The sequence below is a fragment of the Argentina silus genome (assembly GCF_951799395.1).
Source record: "Argentina silus genome assembly, chromosome: 20".
NCBI classification, from domain to species: domain Eukaryota; kingdom Metazoa; phylum Chordata; class Actinopteri; order Argentiniformes; family Argentinidae; genus Argentina; species Argentina silus.
The window spans coordinates 10,347,875-10,371,025 of record NC_139674.1 but is presented as its reverse complement, the minus strand read 5'-3'; the positions used below and the strand labels follow the sequence as shown (position 1 = coordinate 10,371,025).

The 23,151-nt window shown below is 45.3% G+C and overlaps 1 protein-coding gene across 1 annotated transcript in view; it reads left to right on the top strand.

Moving 5' to 3' along the window:
- The window catches only part of tmtc2a (transmembrane O-mannosyltransferase targeting cadherins 2a), a gene marked incomplete at its 5' end in the record, with an annotated part of 49,094 nt that overhangs the window by 1,617 nt on the left and 24,326 nt on the right, over nt 1-23,151 (top strand). Inside the window, one exon of the mRNA XM_083691980.1 lies at nt 21,070-21,691. Within this exon, the coding sequence (XP_083548106.1) occupies nt 21,070-21,691 (622 nt within the window). The remainder of the gene's footprint in view (nt 1-21,069; nt 21,692-23,151) is intronic.

The window sequence follows — 23,151 nt, the reverse complement described above, 5'->3', positions numbered from 1 at the left end:
CCCATGACTAATTGCCAGTGTCCTAGCAGTTGCTCCCAGTGTGTTCGTCCTTTTACTCCATCAAAGTCAAACAGTGATAATTTACACTCACAGGGACAGAGACTAGCGCTCCCGTCAGCTGCCCTTACATGGGGAAAGCGGAATACCAATCGGAACTCCTGACCTCTGTAGTCATTCATCAAACGGCCTCCTTCCATAGAGGTCAAGAGTCGCGTGCTCTCGGTCTCCCCTGTGGGTTACTGCAGAGCTAGGGTTGTGTTTGTTAGGACAGGGAGCCGAAGCTAGCTGACTCAAGCACATCAGTCAAACGTGGACGTTCTTCAGAAAACTTGAGAGACCATTTGTCTTTCCCCTCCTCGGCGATGTGTTTCTGTCCAGTTGCCGCAGACCTTTCTGGAGGATGAAGGAGAGAATGTCTCGATATGCTTGAAGCTCATAGGGATGTTCTGGTGCAGCTCTGTTTTCGCAATCACGTCAAGTGTTTTTCCTGGGCACAGCTCTGGGCTTTCCCAGGGCTCTGTCAGCCAATGGTAATATCAATAAAAACCTTCTGTGTGTGAAATGACCGACTTATACTGGCACAGAGAAAAAGCGTGAGCCCAGTCATTTTTCTACGGGGGAAGGTTTAGCTCGATTAGTCTTGCACGTCTGGAGTTCTGAGTTTATCTGGTTTATCTTCACATTTCGTCCAAACAAGAGCGTGTGAATGCTAAAAGACCATTGTTGGTTGAGTTTTTGATGGGTTGTCACTGATGGAGAGGGTCTGTCACTGTCTGAGGGTTTCCGCTCACACAGTGTGGGGTGGGGGATGGTCTTAGTGGCAGATTGACAGTTTGAGGGCTGAGGTAATGGATTGGGAAATGAATTTGTTGTGAACTTTGAACTGTCTCTAGAACTGTCTCTAGAAGGCTCTTGACATGTTAACAAATGTGGTTCAGACACTGACGTTTGAATGACATCACTTTTGAACAGCGTTACTGACACAACGACCATGATGTGGCTGAGAGCTGAGGAACAATACTGTCCTATTGACAACAAAGCCACAGTAAGGACCTCCTTTCCAGAGACAAAGAAAGCATCTCTAAGAAGCATCGCAAAATGGAATTTAAGTGGCTTTTAGCTTTCCGCGTCATGTACTGTATCACGGAGCATCTGTGACCTCAATCACGTCACAAACCCCACTGAGACTCAGAAATCCATTATGTGTCCTCTGGGAATTGCAATGAAAACATCTCCCCCTTGTTTCAGAGGAGCAAAACAATTCAATCTGTGGGGATAGCTGGGAGTAGTTTGGTGTGGTTTAGCGGTGACAGAAACGGTTCTCACATTTCCTGCACATTGCATTTCAAAATTTTGATCCATACTGTGTGTTGGAAACCCACCCTCTCTGATGCTGCCGTTTGAAATCTGTTGCCACAACTATAAGATGACACAAAACTCTGCCTGAGTGAATCTATTATTTGAATAATTTGATACACATTTATTGGTTTTGCATATTCATCTCATGGCAGGCCTTCTAAACATATGGTATATCAATAGTCTAGGTCTATGTAGCATATTTTGTCAGTTAAGGCATTGAACAGGTCAAACCACAGACTCTCTTGTATTGTATAGTATGATTGGCATCAGTGAGCAAATCGCCTCTGTGATTGATTAGATACAGTCTCCCTGTCTCAGGGAACAAGGCAACAGACACATTTGTGGGCCACACACTCAGTAACCTCACCTCGCAGTGCAGTTGGCTTGTAATTACGCAGTAATGACTCAGCATTGGTAACTATGGAGCTCCCAAAATCACAAAGGACCATGGTACGGAAAGAACTCCAACACAAGGAAATCACAGTTCTCATTCTAACTTTCACTCACTTTTAAAGTTACCAACTGCCCGCATATAAATCCATCATAGAAGAGTAGGGGAAGGAAGTCATGTTTCTGTCAGGCATTGTTGTGTTGGTTTGGGTGAGGCCTATATTCATACATCAGCGCCCATTGAAGAATGGAAAGGGTGAGGGAGATTCATCAATCAAAATAAAGACTGAGGAACTCTCTCTCAGTTTGACCTGTTGGCTTTGCATTCCGAGTGTCTCCATTGCTGCTTATCAGGCTAAATTTGCCATATGTTGCCATGAGTGTTTCTTGAGGCAATGCATCCTAGAGCTTACATTGCAACCTGAGGCACTTGAATAATATGACAGATGACTTCATTTTATTAAATGAGTGGATTGGATCTATTGCTGCCTGAGTGTGACATTCATAAATATGAATCAAAGAATGTAGTCTTTGCAACCACTTTTAAATAGCACATTTCGTACTACAGTGGCCTTTTTCATGACTACATACTGTAGCCAGAAACCTGTTCTAAAGGCTTATGTTACTCCATAAACCCTTTCATGCTAACAGGAGAGGGGTTGGGGGAATGCTACAAGAAGCTGCAATATTCACATTAGAAACCACAAGACTGTTACTAATGTTACCTATGATGGCTTCACAGTAATTAGCTTGTACATTCAATACTTGTGTTCTTGGAAAAGGGGCAACCTCTCGCAACACCTAAGACCATCTTTTGAAGTGGCATATCTGATCTCAGTTTGTGATGGTAACTGGTTTTGGTTGGCGCCTCCATAACTCATTGTTGTCACCCAGGCAAAGTTTCGGCTCAATATAGAAAATGATGCTCAGAGTGGCAGTTTCTGAGCCCCAGTGGAATTGTTGTTTGCCGACTGGATCTCATTTACATCATTTTACTCAGACACTTAGTAGAGTAGACTGTGTTTGGTGAAGTGAGTGAGTGAGTGAGTGAGTGAGTGGTTGAGTGGTTGAGTGAGTGAGTGAGTGAGTGAGTGAGTGAGTGAGTGAGTGAGTGAGTGAGTGAGTGAGTGAGTGAGTGGTTGAGTGAGTGAGTGAGTGAGTGAGTGAGTGAGTGAGTGAGTGAGTGAGTGAGTGAAGGAACTACATGTAATAGTGCCAGTTAATGAAAGGCTAAGCAAAGAGGGGATGGAGTTTATACATTGGTGAGTGAGGGATTAGGGAAGGGAGTGTTTATGATGAGTAATTTGAGATGGTTTGGAGGCGAGAGTAGTCTCAACCACACCAGAGTAGTACGTCAGGGATTATATGTATTTTGGAGGCGAAGCAGGCGAGCCTGATGAAATGTGTGGTTTAGTGGCAAAAATCAACTCCCTCCATATGTATAACTGCAATAGTGGTATGTTGCCATGGATATAGCCATGTCAAAAGACTTTATTTGTAGCCTTGGGCCCCAAATGTACCATCCCTTCAATATTGAACAAAAAACACGTGTTTTTATTCATTGCTTTCAAAAACAGTTTTCTCATTGATGTCTGTGTATTTACACTCTGGGAGTAGGGGAGATATTGAAACAATAGAGGAGAGAAAAAAAAAGTGATCTTGAAGAAATGTTGATTACTTACAGATTTACACTCATAACCAGTTTGTGGCCAGCTTTGATGAGGCGTCAGCAAAGTCTGCAAAAGTTTTAGGACTGAAACATTACTGTACGAAAGCTCCATTCAAGGCTAAAACTCTTTAGAAGACTGTGATATAGGGAGTAAATGACGTGAACGTGAACGTCAGGCTGGAATTTCAGGATAACAAGTGACAGTAATTGTATTGATGAAGGAGGATGACACATTTGAGTTCTTTTGGCCCTGGGATGTTACATGTACTTTAGAATAAAACAACAGACAGGAAACACACTTTCCGGAGTCCAACCAAGCTTTACCATTTATTACAAATCTGCAGGAGAGAGTCAAAACGGCTGTTTGCACAGAGACCAAACTCTGCACAATCTCTCTCTGTCTCAAACTCTCTCAGATACGGTTGTTTTCGAGCAACCGTTTTATAGGGACAGCAACATATGCACAGTTCAATAACAAGAGGCCGCCTTTTAGGTCAGGGTGGCCTTGCACCTAAATCAGCGCGTCCCCACCAACAGATAGAATCCAGGGGATATAACTGGTGCCATACTGACTGGCTGTCTTAATTCGTACCGTTACTACATGAAATCATAAATGAGTATAATACTAATCATAACAGAGTCATTGAACCATGTATGACTGAACAAATAATAATCATCATGACGTGGTTATACTTATTGAAATAGATAAAGTATGCTTTAACGATCAAGTAAAATCTAAAATAGACATAAAATGGTTATATTAATTATAAGAATATGATAAATGGCAGTTGAGAAATCTGTCTCCTCTCACTACATTATATTAAGTTTCAAACTCCGTCTAAGGTCATTAAATCATTAGCTGAAGACTGTCCTCCCACAAGTGAATAGTTAATGGTTGTTAAACAGCTGCAGTATTACAAAGGGAGAATGGGTGGCTGTAGGAATTTTTTTTTAGTTTTTAGGGCATTTCTGCTTTATTGGGATAGAGACAGTAGAGATTGAGAGGAAGGATGGGAGAGAGAGAGGAGGGATGACATGCAAGATAGGTCGAGGGTTGGAATCGAACCAGGAACCTTGCGATTACGTGGTAAGCGCATTAGTGTGCTACGCCACTAAGTGCCCCCCTCACCTTTGCACATGTTGTCGAATACCATTTAATAGAACTTGGCAAGCTCATATTCATTCCTGTCATCACTTTTGTCTCTTTGTCTCTTTCATGAACCTGTTTGAGAATTGTTCATGGTAGTTTGAGACCTCCACTCCCTCAGTTCAATCTAATGTTGACACTATGCTTCCTATAACCCAACTGCAACGTATCCAGTACATCATACAGTGAATATAATGCACAGTAAAAGTTCATAGCATACTTTTCTCAAGGCCCCCAGGCACACATGGGGAGGAGATGGGCTCGTTTATTTTAAGGAGGTCTCTCCTTATACCATTGAGTCCCAGTGGTGTGTGAGGAAGGGCAAGGCCTCTGCTAACCCTTGGCTGGCCCTTTACCCGCGGACCGTGGTGGGCCCACCCGTCTGCCAAGACACGGCCACAGAACCACGGTCTCACGACCCTCCCAGTATACACACTACCTAAACATGCATAACAGTGGTAACCACGGGCAACCAGGCTGTATGCTCGTCATCGCCACACACGATTTGCTGAGCCATATGCGTCTTGAGACCAAATGTCTCAATCAGAGCCATTCCTGGTCTCACTTGAAACTAAGGTGATAAATATCCATTATTGGAAATAGGGTACGCTAGACCTATGTAGACTAGGCTTGCAAGTGTCTAACTAATTCTGATGATGTCTGGTAAATCACATACTTGTTCTCTATCCTCTCCACTAATCAAGACCAGAACTGCCTTCAGCTGGATGGGGTTGAATTTCTGGGTGACATTCAAGCTTACCAGTAAGCAATGCTCCCCGTTCTGGTATTGCATTACACATAGAAACTGGCGTCCGCTTACTGTCTTTAACTACAAGGTGGACTTAAAAACACATATCGGTTGTGTGGCGTAATTTAAAACCAAACAAGTCCAGAGATCACATGCAGTCCCTGCAGTTCCCCTTTCTCTTTCCTTTTGTAATCAATAGTCATTGTGTATCGTCTTTCAGCGACAGTGACTTTCTTTCTCTCTATGGACCCCGACAGAACAGAAAATCAAACACTTTTTGTGCCATGCTTGACAATGCACTCATATTACTCTCGGGCTCGTGTCAGGTTTTGGGCTGAGTAGAGTGGTGAGAGATGTAGACTGGCTTTGAACAAGTAGTGACAAACAGGTCCCAGGAGCACCCCGGGACTACGTCTGACAGTATGTGGCCTTTTCTCTGTGGCGTCAACGCTGTAATTAGTCTACGGTGCAAATGACAGGGTAGAGAGGGGCTTGGCTCTGACCCCTGTGGTTCCTGTGATCTGTGAGCCGTGAAGTTCAGGCGGGTGGGTTGGTGGGTGGGTGGGTTTTTGGCTGGGGGATTAAAAGAGGGATGTGGAGCAGCTGAAACGGATGCCTGCCGGACTTTTGCTGCTCTATGGAGGTAGAACTCGCAACAGTATACTTTTCCCTGTAAGACAACAATGTCATGGACTGGTTTATGATATCAATATCAGTGACTGGAAGGTAGATGCAAGATGTGTTCAATTTTGGACAGGGGCTCTAGTACATTATTGATAGCTGTTTGAGTTACATAACACTTCCAGCCTCCGACTGTTGTCATTACATGAAGAAATAACTAACATCTAAAGACACTCCGACTCTGGGCATTATTACAAGAAGCATGCCTGAAAAGATGATGATAAAATATGAATGATGAAATGTTTTGAAGGAGTTTAGTTGACTTAAAGAGCTCGTTCGGGGAGGCAATTAATACTGTGTGTATGCCTTTCAAGTGAACTCTCTAGATAGTGGCTGTAGGTCATACGCCTTATATAGTTATATCTGCCTATGGTATCGTCATAAGTAGGATGAAACAAGCAGCAATGCACATTACTATGCTGAAAAAAATGCTAGCCATGAAGTAATGAAAACGAGTATTCCTTTTTGGAGGGAATATCGTGAGGCGCCTGTGCTTTAAACGTATGCCTAACTGTAGTACCAGCTGCTTTATGAAACCATCAGAGATTCATTAGCCTTGCTTCCATGGCACTGAACCCTAACCATACATGGCACCCACTCTGTCCAGTGCCGCGCTCGGTCAGTGGAGCCCACCCTTCCCCGCTCGTAAAATACACAAATATACACAGGCCTTTCTGGGTCAGGAGAAGGTCAGTTATTGAATACCTGGTGTGCTGGGAGAATCAGTTCATGCTTTGCACCTCGTAAAAACCTGAGATGGTTGGACTGAGCGCATCGGTGCCAGCGTTTTTCGGGTTGAGATCCAACGACGCCCCTTCGTCTTCTCGAGGGTACCCCTATAGTGTGAGGAATTGAGGAGGAGAGCGGGTTGTATAGTAAGCTTTGTCACTACAGCATGCAGTGTGGATACTATCCCCACCTTACACAGGAATCTTGGTATTATTGGCATGTGCAACGAAGGAAAACATTGCAGCAGGAACCCAATTAGCCCTTCATTATCTAACAACTTTGTGCTGCTTCGTTCAATCTCAGTCCGGCTGAGCAAATTCAGTAATCTGAGATGAGCACTTACGTGAATCAACAATGAAACAGTATACTTATGACCCCCATGATACCCATGTATTGTAGTCGGTAGGGCTACTATACACTTGGGCGATGCTTGCTTCTCTCTATTGTCTGTGTGAATCCCATTAAGCCCTATGGGATTTTAAATGGTTTGGAACCACATCAGGTTATATTTCATCACCTCATCCAAATGACTTACAGTCTGCTATTTATCATCGGAGTTGGAATAGCCCTCTCTCCCATTCCTGTTTCCTCCAGATAAGCCCTCGTGGGGGAGGCCCACAGTTGACATAGTACACTAGATCACACAGATAGGGCACGTGCGGTGGTCGGTACAACCTAAATACAGCTGTTTGTTGTGAGATTCTCTCATTACTGCACAATTGATGGCTATTTGCGGAGTGATGACAGCAGTTGTTTTATGAAGGGAGGGGACGGTGATCATAGACTGAGAATAGGGGTCAGCGTCCCATGAACAACAAAAGGGATCCGCCATTATGAGAAAATATCTCTTTGTTTTTGACGTGAGGAAGAGGTTTGTTTGCATTGTCTTACTGCTCTGCTGACACATAATTAATGGCAGTTGTAATTTCCTCCAAAGTTGCGTCGGTGCTTTTCAGTTGATGCATTATTCAAATGCTATTAAACCAAACAGTGCATTACTCTGAGCTTCTGAAATGGGTTATATTGCTCAGCATCAGGTTCACTGGGCTACTGTTGATTTATATCTGGCCCATCCTGTCCTCAGAAGAGGGTGAGTTTGCGCCTCCCATACTGCCTTCAAGGTTATGAAACCTATAAAGCAATTTAGATGTACTCTCCCTTCAAGCACTGCTCAATCCTCCACTCATCCATTCAGTTCGGTGGAATCGACCACCGATAGTGTAGTGATGCACTGACTGCTAACCCTGATGGTGACTTAGCAGGCAGCTGGGGCTGGTAGACGGTAGAGATGGGGGGATCAGGTGTATACGGAAACACTGACCTGGTGCAGTGACAGCCACAGTGAAACCAAGGTCTGATAAATGGAAGGAATCTGCATTGGATAATGGGTTCCCTCAGACAGTCAGATAACTCGATAACTAGCTACCTTGTTTATCTATCTAAGGCTACCCCCCCACCCCCCCCCCCCCCACCCACCCACCCACCAGCACCCATTTTGACATTTTCACGGATGGGTGGCTACATTAAAAAGCTATTCATGTGATCCGTTGTGACAATAGTCATTGCTTTTCAATATTTTAGGTCCAGGTTGTGCTTCACAGACAGATTTATCTCTTCCATAGAGTTCTTTTATTTATTCCATCTTTATTTATTTAGTTTACTTAAATTGTTTTTGGTTGTGCTGTATTGAATGTCACTGAATAATGCATTTCTTTTAAAAAATAAAATAAAAAAAAAGACATGGACTGATTGTTCTGCATTTCTGCTCTTTTTGATAAGAAAATGTACAGTTGGTAGCTATAGCAGGGGCGTCCTGTTGTCCCTCCACCTGAATACATGATTTAATTAAATGTTATTCAGTGTGGCTTAGGTGGGTTTTGCAGCCTGCCAAGAGAAACATAAAAAGGAGGAATATACTGTCCTTATATAACAGATACGCATCACTTTTTATATAAGAATATAGACACAGTTAGCAGATCGGTTTGGCATGGCACGGCACTAACTCATGCACCGAGCAGGGTGCATTTTGACCGAATCAGCAAGAAACACTTTCCCCAAGACTCACTCATCATCCTGGTAATGCGTTGAGTTCATCCATTACAAGGACCAGCCTAGACAACTTAAGCCTCTCTTGTTGTTTTTTTTTGTGTGTTTTTGCTAGGAGCAGAACTCATTGACCAGCCATGTTATCTGCAGAAAAGACAATAACTGCCATGTGACAGCCCCTTTCAGAGACAGGACATGGTTTGCTATTGGTGGGATTACCTGCACCACTTTCTCTTACACTCTCCCCTTTGTTTGTGAGCAGGCTTCCTGGTGTTGCAGGTCAATAACATTGATTTGGAGCTTTTATGCCATGGTGGCAATACACTGTTTTGTTACATAGAGAAGCAAGGGACTCTCCAATTTGATACTATCAACGCTATCTGCAGTGCCTTGTGTAAAACCTATGTATGTGGCTTCAGGCAAAAGTACAAGGCATTCAGGTTTAACAAAAAATAAATACTTGCAACAGTAATTTGTAACCAAAGCCTTCATATATGACGTATTTGCGTATGATGTCATGTCTAGTTGTCCCCTTAGTTTCAGAGGGAGTATTGTAATTTTATTACGCTATATGATGCGTTTTATAGTTTTATAATGTAGTTTCCCAGAGCATTTTAAGAACCCCTGTTGATAGTTTGACAAACTGGGATAGTATTAACCCCCCTGTGGGGAAGTGTATTCAACATCCATTACGCTGAATTCTGTCGCTCTGATAATTTATTAGTCTTAATTATTTGTACTGGGATGCGGTCCACTGGTATAATGTGTGTTGCCGAGGCAGAACCACATGTTGGATTTAGGACCGTGTATGAGAACAGGAAGATTTGATTTGATTTGGGTTGGCTCCAGGAAGGCTCTGCCATGGCCCCGCATTTCTGTGTCGCTAATATCGGAATGTGTGAACTGGTCACGGCAAACACAAGAGAGCCTAAAGAGAATTTGATACAGTGCTACATGGTCAATTAGCTTAGCATACTTGGCCATTCAATGTGTTATGAGTGTGTCTGGACCAGAAAGCTGAACACCCTCAAAGCAGTGAGGTGTTTCTGTTGCCTGCCATTGGTCGACATGACATAACAATGCAGAATCGCATTGGTTTAGTTTTGTGGCGCAATTCTGACTCACTCATTCCGAAAATACAGTCACTCAAAATAAAACATACAGTACCTCTTCTCGGAATAGCTCCATTTTAATTTGAAACTCAGATTACACATCATTTGCGGTTGAGAAACAAAACAAAAGTCTTTAAACATAGACAAAACGCTGCTTTGTTCTCCAGCTGTTCCCTTGTCAAAGCCACAGATCCTCTACCAAGTACTCTATTTATCACAAGCAATTAGGTTTACCCTCGTCACAATCCTCCAACACATACCTATATGACTTGTCGCGAAGGCAACAGCAAAGCATGGACAGAGGTGCTAAATCTACCAAAACACCGTAGGCCTCAAGAATGAGACAATATGGATCCCATTCCCTTCGGTGAGGAAACACAGCACATGTAAGTCTACATGCTTTGGTGTCTGACAATGTGTTCGTTTATAGTGGAACAAATGGCAGATGAACATTACGGCCTGGTTAATTCAAACGGGTTTCAGATCTCACATACTACAGCCTGTCCGTGCAGCGGAGAGAAAAGGGATATGTTCCCTTGGCAGGGGACAGTGGACACAGCTGCACCCAGCCAGGGGACTGCCAAAGTGTTGATTCCACTCAATGCAGTGGGCCCTGCAGTGCCCAGGAGAGGGAAAAAGTGGGGAAAATATAGTTGTCATGGAAGCACTTCAGAAACTGATGAATTGGCTCAGGCCGCATTCCCCGTCTCCACTCTTCTGGCTCTCGTGGTTTTTGTTGTGCACAGTGTGAGGACATTGGGAGGGTGTGTGTGTGTGTGTGTGTGTGTGTGTGTGTGTGCGTGTGTGTGTCTGCCTCTCTGTCTGTCTCTCTGTCCGTCTGTCATCTGGTTTGGAACCATTGGTCAGGGCTGAGCGACACAAAGAGGGAACGGAGACTCTGGGTCTGGTTTTCATTTTGAGCCACTGCTCACGTTGCTCACTGACATTCATACATTCCTGCTGGGTGAATGCAACCCCAGGCACCAGTGTCTCTTGGCCCCAATACTCCAAAGCCTCCCGTCTGATGCAGAGGGGTTTTTCCATAATGTCAAGACTGCAGGTGTGAGTTTTTATAGGTCAGTGTGCCACCAGCTTTCCAAAAGTGGGCCAAAGGAAGGGATGTAGGGACAGAGGGAGAGGAGAGCATGGAGGAGGGGGCGGGAGGGAGGGGGGTGGTGGAGGGGAGGGAGGGAGGGAGGGAGGGGGATGGTAGAGGGGAGGGAAGGAGGGATGGTGGGCACCTGGAGCCAGAAAGAACTACTGTTCAGCACTGGGATGTGTGTAATGGTTATAGTGGAAGTAGTAGTAGTAGTAATAGTAGTAGTAGTAGCAGTAGCAGTAGCAGTAAAAGTAACGGTTAGTACTACAGTAGTATAAACTACTATACTACATATTACCTACTATCAAGTTGGTAGTTATAGTGGTAGTACAGTAGTATAAACTACTATACTACATATTACCTACTATCAAGTTGGTAGTTATAGTGGTATTACAGTAGCTGACAGAATAAGGAGTGCTTTGTATACAGTAGTTTTTTGGCATAGGCGTGTAAGCAAAATAGTGAAATCTTTCAGTCAAAGCAACAGTATGACAGTGTATGACAGTATATATAATGACAGTAGCAGGATAAGATACTGAGGCATCATGACAGAGTGAATTATATCCTCAGCGCTCAGAGAAAACAATGATTAATGCATCGTTCCGGAGAGGCGGAAAACTGCAGTGTCAGTTTTTAATCAAGGCAATCATTTATCACGGCGACGCAGATGACTCAGGAAGCAGCTCTAATTAGCTACCCAGACACAAATACTGTAATTAACTGTCCAGACCGTATGAGATGCACTTTGAAGGACTTAATTGGATCAAAACAAGTCAGATTCCATAGCATTGATCCGCGGGGTATTTGTTCCACATAACAGTTACTGTAGCTGGATTCCATGGGTGGGTTGGATATATGGTGCTAAAGCTGGCAAGAGACTGGTACCCCAATGGGTGGCCATTCAAATTCAATTAAGGCTGGATTTTAGTGAAGCCAAGTATTCCAGAACTCCTATAAAACTCCTAGGTCTCTGCCAGCTAATAGGCCTACAGTACGTACACTATTGCCCTCATGCATACTGTGTGCCCATGTCTTTATTGGGTGAGCCGTTCTCTTAAGTAGATACCCATACATTTCATATTAAGTGCACTTCTCTAGGGGTAAAAGGAAAAAAAATAAAAATAAAAACGTACTGTACCGTTCTCATTATTCCAGATGTCGAATACACTAGTGCTATTATGATCAGTTACTGGTGGTCTTCGGGGTGTTGGAGGGGAGCGGAGTGGGAGTAGAGTGTCTCGAAAAGGGGGGAAGGGGGGCTGGATTGGTTAAGCTCCCACTTCTCAGATTCAGCCCCTCAAACGTTTTTCAATCTGCTCTCGTTCAAACATCGGGGATATTTTGGTCACATATTTCTCCTCCATTCCTTTCGCTTGAGGAAACAACAGCTCAATAGACTACAAAACAGCGGACACCCTACACACCATATTGACTTTGTTCTGTCCTATTTTGATGGTGTAGTAGAGAGGAATACAGATTTATTTTTTGTATCATACCCTTGGTTTGACAGCCTTTTCACCTCATAACAATCCAATTAATGGAGTGCTTTATGAGGTGTTGAAGGTGTCCTTCCTAAATCCCAGCCCTGTATTCCCCTGTACCCCCTTCCCTCTATTTTGTCCCTCTACGGACACTGACGCATTCTTTTTATTAGGCATTGATTTTCTTGAGCATCTCCTTTGTGTGGCTAAGGACTCGTCAGTACCTATTATTGACAGCATTAGTCATTAGGTGAGGGGGTCCTGGCCCCCTTTTTTAGCTGAGATGGCGCCCATTGCATTATCATCACATCTGTTTGGTTTGGTGCCCTGGCTAATGCGGGGCAATCAATCAATCTCAGAGATAGAGATAACGACACCTCAATCAATCTGCTGAAAAATAGATGATGGACCCGCACTCTTGGTGATTGTGTTCACCGGTTCATATCTCTTTGCCCGGACTGATTTCTATGCACTGCATTCCTAGTACACACACACACACAGAGTACACAGAGTACAGTATAGTCCTTGGCCTGTACCCCCTTTCGCTGTAGCCTTGCTAATCAGGAAACAAGCTTTACGGCGGACATGAAAGGAGCTCCCTCCTGCTCCTGCTCTGACAAAGGGAGACAGCCACTTCCTGGCGCTTCAGCTCCAGCAGTTGTCCCTTTGAAGCAGAAAAGCCACCGGAAGAAATCTGTCCCTCCTGATTGGCTGCTGGAGAGACGGAACTCTGGGGCACGACTAGCTACTCCCTTCTCATTAGTAGGTCGAGAGAACATCGGCGGAGGAAACTAATCTTAATCACGGCTGAGACCAGTATTAATGCTGGTGTTGGAGTGAAAACATCTGTGCAGCTGTGATGGTGATGGAAATAATGGCTTAGAGTCTTTTGATCATGAGTTATTCATGTTATTGATATCATGGCTATAAAAATGTTAAGATAAACATTTTTCTTTTTAATATGGTGTCCCTTAGACACAGCGGGGCTTGCATTCAAACGTTTTCAGAATTCAGATGAGAAGAGATTTTCGACCATAAAAAAAAATCTAAAAGCCAGTAGGAATTGTCGGCCTACTTGCAGCCATCCCATCAGAAGCCTGGCTCCCTAACCTCCATACCACTCTAGCACTCAGTCAGAGATGCTCTCACAATTTGGATGATAAATGCAGTGTTGATTATGGTGTGTGTGTGTGTGTATTTGTGTGTGTATTTGTGTGTGTGTTATTGATGAGAGAGGGTAGACAGATGGGGTTACCTGAGGTCATTGAAGCTGCCTGTGATCTCAATTTGATGCAGTACAGAGACCTGCAAATTCAGTCTGTCCGTCTGAGCAGTCCTTGTCTGTGTTTGCACTGGCAAGGAGTTATGTATATTTTAGCACAGTGGGGAAGATACCTTCATAAATACACAAGTGACAGAGATAAACACTTACAAAATGAACACTCACAAAATGCATGTGTACATGTTTGGTGCAGTGATGGTATTGACCTTATTAATGGTGTAAACACAGGCTGTCGCAATGCGTCATGGGTGCCTCCGAAAAATCACTCATACAATAAAGTAGAAAAAATCTCAGCCATTTGTTTCAACACAAATCTACGAGGTTAGATCCACGAGGCTAATATTGCCACTTTGTTAATGGAAAATGCTACGTAGGCCACAAAAAGCACCCCAAACATTCCAAGCTGTGTCTTTATCACATTAAGATATTGTATTGTAATGACCTCACTGAAATAAAGTATTTCACTGGCCTTTCCTAGAGTTGAGCTCTTCATATTGAGTCAGCAAAGTTCAGCTAATTGGCCACCCTAGTCATTAAGCAGGCTGCGTTTCAGGCCAACATGGAGTTGCATGGAACTTATGCTAGATGGTTATTTTTAAATCAGTGAAACTGGGTGCAGCTTTTCATTGTATCTAATATAACAAGGAGGTGGGAAAATATGTGTTTAACCTTGTAATATAGGCAGTTGTTAGTGTTTGTGTGGTTTGGATTCATTGCTGCAGGGTTAGCCGAGTTGTGCCCTTAAACAGTGCCAACAAATTGTGCTTCCTCACTCTTTTCACATATGAACTCCGCTGCGCTATCTTCTGATTACGACCCCAAGATTCCGTCGTCATTTCACATTCCGGTCTTTGAGAAAACAAACAACTGCGTCTGAAACGGGGCAAATTAATTTCAGATTTCACACAAACCAGGAAGAGCGAGAGGGCGGACTAACCTAAACATAAATCCATCACAGAGCCTCGGCCTCTCAGACAGTGTATAAATAATAGCGTCAGTCGGGCTTATGGGCTCCCACCTTATTTATGCCAGCTTGGTGGACGACTGTGGGAAAAGCGTTTCTGCCACTTCTGGTGAGGCATTGTTCTGCCTGCATTCTTGTTGATGTGTGATGTTTAGACACACCCACCCTGGCGAGTTCCTGACTTGGCAGCTTATTAAATATACAAACACAACACAGCAGATAGTCACAGTAGGATGTGAAAGCTAATAATAACATCAAATCAATCCGGTGTCGCTCAAATGATGGTGACGGTTGAAAAGCAATCATACGAACTATGACGATATATCCCCAAAGGTGATGGAGGGATACTGGAGCGTTTTACACAAGAGAGGGAGACGCAGCACAGAGGGGGACAATAAAAGGCAGAGAGGAGCAAGAGAGCTGGAAGCGGAAGGCCTCACCCTCTCTCTATCTACCCCCCCTCTCTATCTCTCCCTCTCTATCTCTCTATCTCTCTCTCTACCCCCCCTCTCTATCTCCCCCCCCTCTCTCTATCTCTCTCTATCTACCCCCCCTCTCTATCTCTCTCTATCTACCCCCCCTCTCTATCTCTCTCTCTCTACCCCCCCCCTCTCTCTCTCTCTCTACCCCCCCCCCCCTCTCTCTCTCTCTCAACCCCCCTCTCTCTCTCTCTCTGTGGGCTGGGCACCCGCTGTCAGGATTATAGGAGGTAATAATCTGCCAGTGTATGAATCACCCTGTTTGGGCACCACAGTCGAGCTCACCTAATGGCTTTTTCACACCTGGCTGGCAAAGGAAATACATGCTGCTCAGTTGAAAGGGCCAAAGTTATCAGGAATAATAACTAGCAATATATGAAAAAGTCTGTAACCTTGGTTCCCGTTTTAAAGGTGCTATTTTAAAATCACAAGAGTGTTGGTGTGTATCACACACAGCATGAACCTTATGTTGACTATGACATATTCAGAGACAGCTAAATATTACAGAGACAGAATATTGGAGACTGAATGTTAAAGAAAGTAACTCTGCAACTCTAAGATATGGATCACAGACTGTGTATGTGTGTTCACTCTGAGACTTCCTCTCTCTGGCCATTGTTGAGGGGTTCTCAGTATTCTACTGAGTGATCAGCCAAAAGAGACCCCTAAAAAAGGGGTGGGACCCTGTGGCAGCCCCATCAATCAAAGGCCTCCCTCTCTATGCTGAGCTCTGCAGGGCAATCTGGGTGCCTGTGTGTGTGCGTGTATGTGTGTGTGTCTGTGTGTGTCTGATAAATACAGAAACATAGGAACACTGAAACAGGGCTTTGCCAGATGAGTCTCTCCACAGGTTTAGCTGCTGCATGCGGGGCTGGCAGTGAGACAATACAATCCCTACAGGCCCAGCTCTAGTCTGTCTACCAGGGTGACGAGACAGGGTTTTGCTTTAGCAAGCTGTGTCATTCACTGGGCTGTAGCCTAAGCCCACGTCCACCCGCTTGCCAACCGCACCACGGTACGAAACTACGTGGACGTGTTTAGAATAAGTAGTGCCTCATTTTGAATGCACACAGCGTATGTTTAAATCTATAGAGAGTGAGTGTGTTCCTATGCACGACTCATAAGGAAAGTGACACCCCCCTCTCTGCTTAGTGCACTTATACACGCACGCACGCACGCACGCACACACACACACACACACACACACACACACACACACACACACAGTCCAGAAGAGAGCTTTAATCAGATTATACCTTGACCCCTGCCCTCTTGTAAGGTCCCTGAAACACTGGAGGTCTATGATCACTTTCTAATCCTGTTAGGATTGGATTAGCTCAGAGGTGATCCGGGCCCTGCTAGGAGAGACAACAATAAACGGCCCCGGCACTTGAGATTGAGAGACGGAGACGCGATCGATACATTAGCTTGAGTTTACACTCATAAATGAGTTGTCTTCATGCATCTATCAATTAGAATTCCTTTTCCCATTCCGGTCTCGCCCCGTAGAAGTGAATTCTACATCATCAACAACTATAGTGGATGAGTAGAGAATGTCATTGAGGTTGGGCTGTGTATAAAACACCTGCTATCTGTTTTAAGAGAGGCTGGAGCCATACTGTGGGGGTGCAGATAGATTTTTTTATGGTCAATTCAAGAGGAGAGTGGCAACATTTATTGTGCTTAGCCATACCTGTTTATTGCCTATACTCCCCAGTGAAACACAGAGCCTCGGGAACAAATGGTAGTGTTAATGGAAAGGACATGGAGGTAGATCTTTATCATGGGTTCGATATGGAGGGCTTCAGACAGTAGTGTGTAAAGCTCATCATTATCTCTGTTCCTCTCTCCAGCACAAAGCCCGATGAGCACATTATCCTGTCCTGCTTCGTTGTTTCCCTTTCCTGCGTGTAAAGTGAGATTAGCATTGTGTGAATGGGCTTGTCTACCGCGGTTCCATCAGTAAGCTTAATTAGCTCTCCCTGTTCTCGATAAGGGGATGGAAATCTAATAGATTTTTCCCGGACAACGGTATTAAAAGATAGATCGATCTTAGCGCTTTGTGGGCAGACATGAGTCAATATAGAGAACAAAAAAAAAATAATAGATGAAAGAAAGAAAGAAAGAAAGCGAAGAGACAGACAGACACAAGAAAGAGACAAAGACAGGGATAAAGAAGAAGGGAAGGTTCAAATCCAAGGCTGCCGCCATCAAATCCATGTTAGTTGTGTTGGCCTGATGATCTGGTTAATCCTTTCCCATCATTGCTTTCAGGGGGAGAGATGCTTTGTGGCGGCATCTCAATGAGCGGGCATAATTCAACCAGCGCTGATTACATGAAGTGACAGCGGTTTACACTGAGGACGTTTATCAGTGTTGTGAGTGCAGGCTGAAACACACGCGGTAGACGTCCGGGCTGGCTGGAGTCCCAAATATTTAGAGAAGAGCAGAGTGCTATGTTTTGCAACAAGATATTGATTAATGCCCTCGTGTTTGTTTTATGAGGAGCATAAAAAGGAACGCATAAACCAAAGACATATCCCAGAGATCCGACCACAGAGAATGTGTGTGTGTGTGTTTATATGAATGTGAGTGCATGTACAGTGTTTGCATGTGTTCCATGTACAGTGTGTGTGTGGTGCATATTTGTGGTGTGTGTGTGTATATGTGTACATGTGTGTGGGTGTGTGTTTGCTTGCTTATATAGTTCAGTCTCTGACCTCTCTCAATATTAAGTCTCTCCGGTCTCCAGTTAACTGCATGTGCTTGTTTACCCAAGACTCTTAACTTAATCACTCCTACCCTTAGTGATTACAACATTAATCAGCCTCTACAATGCTGGGGCTACAGAGGTCTGGCCTGACTGAGCCCTTAGTGTACTGGTCTTACACCCACAGCTGGCTCAGTCCACATCTCAGCATTAAACCCTGAACTACATTCAGGTATTCTGTCATCACAGGTCTAACCTTGAAATAATCAGACAGCCTTCAGTATGTGAATGACATTGGCTAGAATGCTCTCGAGTATTATACAACAATTATAATAATAACAATGCTGTCCATTATGATGACGTTCCTGGCGATGTATTTGTCACAGACGCACATATGGACAATGTTTCAATTCAACATGTGGACAGTGTTTCTCATTGGGGAGGCTGCCTGCCAACAGGTCAAGTGGAGTACAGTTGGTCCAACGGTCCCGTCTCACCACACAACCGTACCCCGATGACCTCAGCGCCCAGCCAGAGCCCCGTCGCGTGAGGCAGCGGGAGAATAACCTCTGTTTCCCAGGATTGTTTCCCTGAATGGGAAAAACAAGGGCCGTTTCTCAGGCTGGGCTCGGCTGGGCTGCAGAGAGACGGGACGGAGGGGAGGGGAGGGGAGGGGAGGGGAGGGTTGGAGGAAGCCGGAATCCTCCCTATTCCCTTGCTTCTAACGCCTCCGCCTCGCTCTGCATTGCATCATTCAGTTTACAAATGCCTCATCCTGCTGGCCCTGATTCTCTACCTCTCCAGAGGTTATTAATGCTGTATTCATTAGGCTAGACAGTCTACTTTGTGCTTAGGCTATCACTTCGTGTGTTTTACTGCATTAAGTCGTAAACTAACAACCCCCAATGTAGCCCCCCCCCACAACCCCCAGCTCGTTCCCTTGTGACTTGGCACGTCTCATCTCAATCCTCTCCGGTGATAAATAATTTAAATATTCAAATCAGGTATCCCCCCCCCCCTCCCCCTCCTCCTCCCCCTCCACCACACACCCCGCCATCCCCCTCTTGCCCGTTGCTGCAGCCGGGAAAAGAAAAGAATGCAGTAGCCATCAGGGTCTGGATGGAGCTGTAGGTATTGAGTGTGTGTGTGTGTGTGTGTGTGTGTGTGTGTGTGCGTGTGAGAGGGAGAGAGAGAGAGTGGCAGCACTGTGCTGATGGCTTCATTGGGCTTGTCTCTGGAGTGGGGATAGAGTGGTCTCCTGTAGTGATTTCTCTTGGAGAGGGAGTCTTTTGTATGCGACTATCGTATGTGGGCCGGGCAGACAGGCAGGCAGGCAGGCAGACAGGCAGGCAGACAGGCAGGCATTACATTTAGAATCTCAGCACAGGAGGGGTATTCTTTAGAATTTTCCCTTTCTGGGAATTTCTTTTAACGGTCATAAGGGTACATGGGGGGGATGGGGGTAGGGGGGGTGGGGGGGTGAGGACAAAGAAACGGGTGAGATGATGATTGTGGGTAATTATAAAAGGTACACGGTCTTCAAATAGTATGAGGTATACTATTTGGTTCTGAGAGAGAGAGAGAGGGAGGGAGAGAGAGAGGGGCAGACAGACAGAGGGAGGGAGAGGGTGAGAGAGAGAAGACTGGAGCTAGCCAAGTACCATGGAGACAAACATCAGGGCTCTTTCTTTCTTTCCCTGTTTTGGTTTTTCTCTTTCTCTCTCTCTCTCTCTTTCTCCATTTCACTCTCCGTCTCTCACATTGTAATTCATCTACTCCTTGCGTTGGCGCTGAGTTCTAATCTTTTCACAAAGGAAGTCCTAAACTGGCCCTCATCCAACTCCTCCTTTCTCAAACACAATGTTTGACTGGCGCTTGAGAAACATGCATGGAGCCTCTAAAATCAAACAAACCCTGAGACAAGAGGGTTGCCACTGGATCAAAGTGACCTGAATGTGAGGAGTGCACACACTCACACGCACACGCACACGCACACGCACAGACTCCTTCATGTCGTTCTCCTGTGTCTCCTGTGTGATAGGGAACTAATTTGCCATGTCTGTCTAGCAGTTGGTGTCACCTCCCTCCCCCTAATTGCCTTGTCAATACAGAACATTGCATGTACCGTAGTACTCATTGCTACTGCAGAGAAGATCTGTGTCTTCTTCTGTTTATCTTCCCATTCAAAACAATGGTCTTATCTAGGCTTATCTCCACAGACAGTTAGTTTGTGTATATACATATGCCACTTTCTCTAAAGTGTACAGTATCCAAAACAGGTTGTTTTATTCAACATTCTCATCCTTTAATGCTGATAATATAAAGATTTACCTAGACTGACTGTGACTCCTCTGGCCACCCACCTTCTACCTCTCCCTCTCTCTGATTTTCTTTCCCCTTCCATGCTCTCTCTCCCTCTCAGAGGTTTCTGTGTGTGTGTGTGTGTGTGTGTGTGTGTGTGTGTGTGTGTGTGTGTGTGTGTGTGTGTGCGTGTGTGTCAATGTGTGCCCGGGGAAGCAGATTAAAGAAGCAGTGGGGGACTTGTGAAGTTATTGCATAGGGAATAGAGAGCCCTCTGGTCATTAGACATTGCTAACGTGGTAATACTGTCTGACAGCAGGGCCAGTGCACTGACATACTGTAGTACCACACTGCCTGGGGTTGGGTTTACTGTTGTGGGACCAAGCTCACCTGTCTCGGTCTGGTGTATAAGACCACACACCAGCTGTACAGTAGCTTGCATTTTCCATCTTTATCAGATGTGAAACAAACTCAGGGCTTATGAGACTTTCAGAGCAAATGAGTGCATACAAGGTGACAGACGAGGTGGTGCAACAATGATATGTTTTGCTATTGCGGCTGCCAAGCACAGTCAGCTGGTTTGTGAGTGTGGTGTGTTCAGCGGTCATCCATTATGTGGAACATCTCTGTGGTGAATCTCGTTTGTCACAGTCTGTTAGTTTACACAAGAGCACCCGTGTTTCCCTTAATGATGTGTTAATTGAAAGATACTGCAGTGGTCTCAGGGGCTGATAACCACCTGCCACTGTATTTATCAGTGTGTGTGTGTGTGTGTGAGTGTGTGTGTGTGTGTGTGTGTGTGTGTCTGTGGTCCTCTTTGTTTATATCCTAAACTGACCCAAACCCTGTCTTTTCTCTCTCCTCTCCAACAGCCGTGCTATCAAAACCAACCAGGACCTTCTCCCCGAGACCCCCTGGACCAACATCCTTTACGACGACTTCTGGGGCACCCTGCTCACCCACAGCGGCAGCCACAAGTCCTTCCGACCCCTCTGCACCCTCTCTTTCCGCCTCAACCACGCCCTGGGCGGCCTGCGCCCCTGGGGCTACCACCTGGTCAACGTGGGCCTCCACGGCGCCGTCACCGCCCTCTTCACCGCCCTCTGTCGCCCCCTGCTGGGCGGAGGTCCATGGAGCATGCTGGCAGGCCTCCTCTTTGCCTCGCACCCGGTTCACACGGAGGCGGTGGCGGGGGTGGTGGGCAGGGCCGACATCGGAGCCGGGTTGTTCTTTTTACTGTCCCTGCACTGTTACGCGCGTCACTGTAGACTAAGGGCGGACTCCTGCGAGGTCCGTGCGGCCTACCAGACCGGGGGCTGTGGTAGTTTCTGTGCCCGGCCGTGGCTCTGGTTGGCGGGGAGCCTGGGGTGCGCGGCGGCCTCCATGCTGTGGAAGGAGCAGGGGGTGACAGTGCTGGCCGTGTCGGCGACGTATGACCTCTTCATCTTCCAGCGGCTCCGGTTTCGCCAGACGGTCCTCGTCCTCCTGGGGAAGGTAAATGAGCTCGCGCTGCCGTATCCGGCGTCCCCGGGACGCACAAAGTGGCGATTTCCTTTGTCTCTCTGCTTGTATCCAATTTCCTCTTCCTCTCGCTGAGGGAAACCTCAGCCGACCACAAATGGGTCCTGTGTGTATATATATATGGGTTTGTTTATGTGGAAGTGTGTGTGTGGAAGTGTGTGTGTGTGTGTGTGTGTGTGCGTGTGTGTGCGTGTGTGTGCGTGTGCGTGTGCGTGCGTGTTTTGTTTATGTGGAAGTTGTGTGTGCCCATTGTTTGCTTTTCATTAAGGGTATAATTTGGAAACGGTTTCGCATGCACGGTATGCACAGTATGCACGGTATGCACAGCTGGGGAATGCAAAGTAGGAGAGTAGGACATTTTTCATCCTCCTTCTAAGAAATTATATACAAAGGAGTAATTGACGGAACAATAATCGAATTGTTTCTCCAGTTTCCACTCACTTTGACTCATTGCCGTAAACAGACACACAAATGCTTATCTAGGTTATAATCTGTACCCAATGACGTGTGTGTGTGTGTGTGTGTGAGAGAGAGGGGGATAGGGAAGCTATTTCTGGGAGTGAGGCAGGTTATTTTGAGGTGACGTTCTCACTGCACAGACAATGACACACTTCCTTCTGTGTTACATAATCTGCCTAGTCAGTATGCAGGGCCTCCATGTCAACTGTGTACACAGGGTCCATTAGACCTGGCAATTTTTGGATGAGAGGGGCGTTGGACAGGATACATGAAGGACACAATTATCTCATACGGTCACTTAGTGTTCCCCAGCCAATAATGGCAGCCCTTGTAAAAGACATAAAGACAGGAGGATAAAGATTCCCCTTGAGATTTTACTGAGCAAGGACACACGGTTTATGTGTGTGTGCATGCTTAAGTTACTGTGTGTGCGTGCTTAAGTAACTGTGTGTGTGTGTGCGTGCGCGTGTGTCTGTATGTGTATGTGTGTGTGTGTGTGTGTGTGTCTTCTTATTTGTGGGGTTTACTATGCGCTGATGCAGCTTTGCTGTAGTACTCTTTGGCAGTTTGATACCCCAAAGCTGTTATTAGGGGATTTCAGAGAGAGGCTGGGACACTTTAACTGTCTCTGCACAGCAGGAATGAGCTGTGTGGACCCTAGCTGATGTACTAAAGCATCTGTCTTTCAATTAGCAGTGACACCCTGGCTATCTATTTACAGCCTTAAGCCATAATGCAGTGTGTTGGAGAAAGGTGCATTTAATAGCGAACGTGCGTAAATGGCTTGCACTTACAGGCCCTACAGTTTGGCGTCATTTAGACGCCATCAGACACGACCATCATTTCTACACACCTACCAAAGTGAAAACTTGGTGGTGCATTATTGATAAATCTTGTTAGAAAAATGACAACACTTATCACATGTTATCAGGAAGCACGTATTTTTGGTGACATGATGGAATGCATAATGCTAA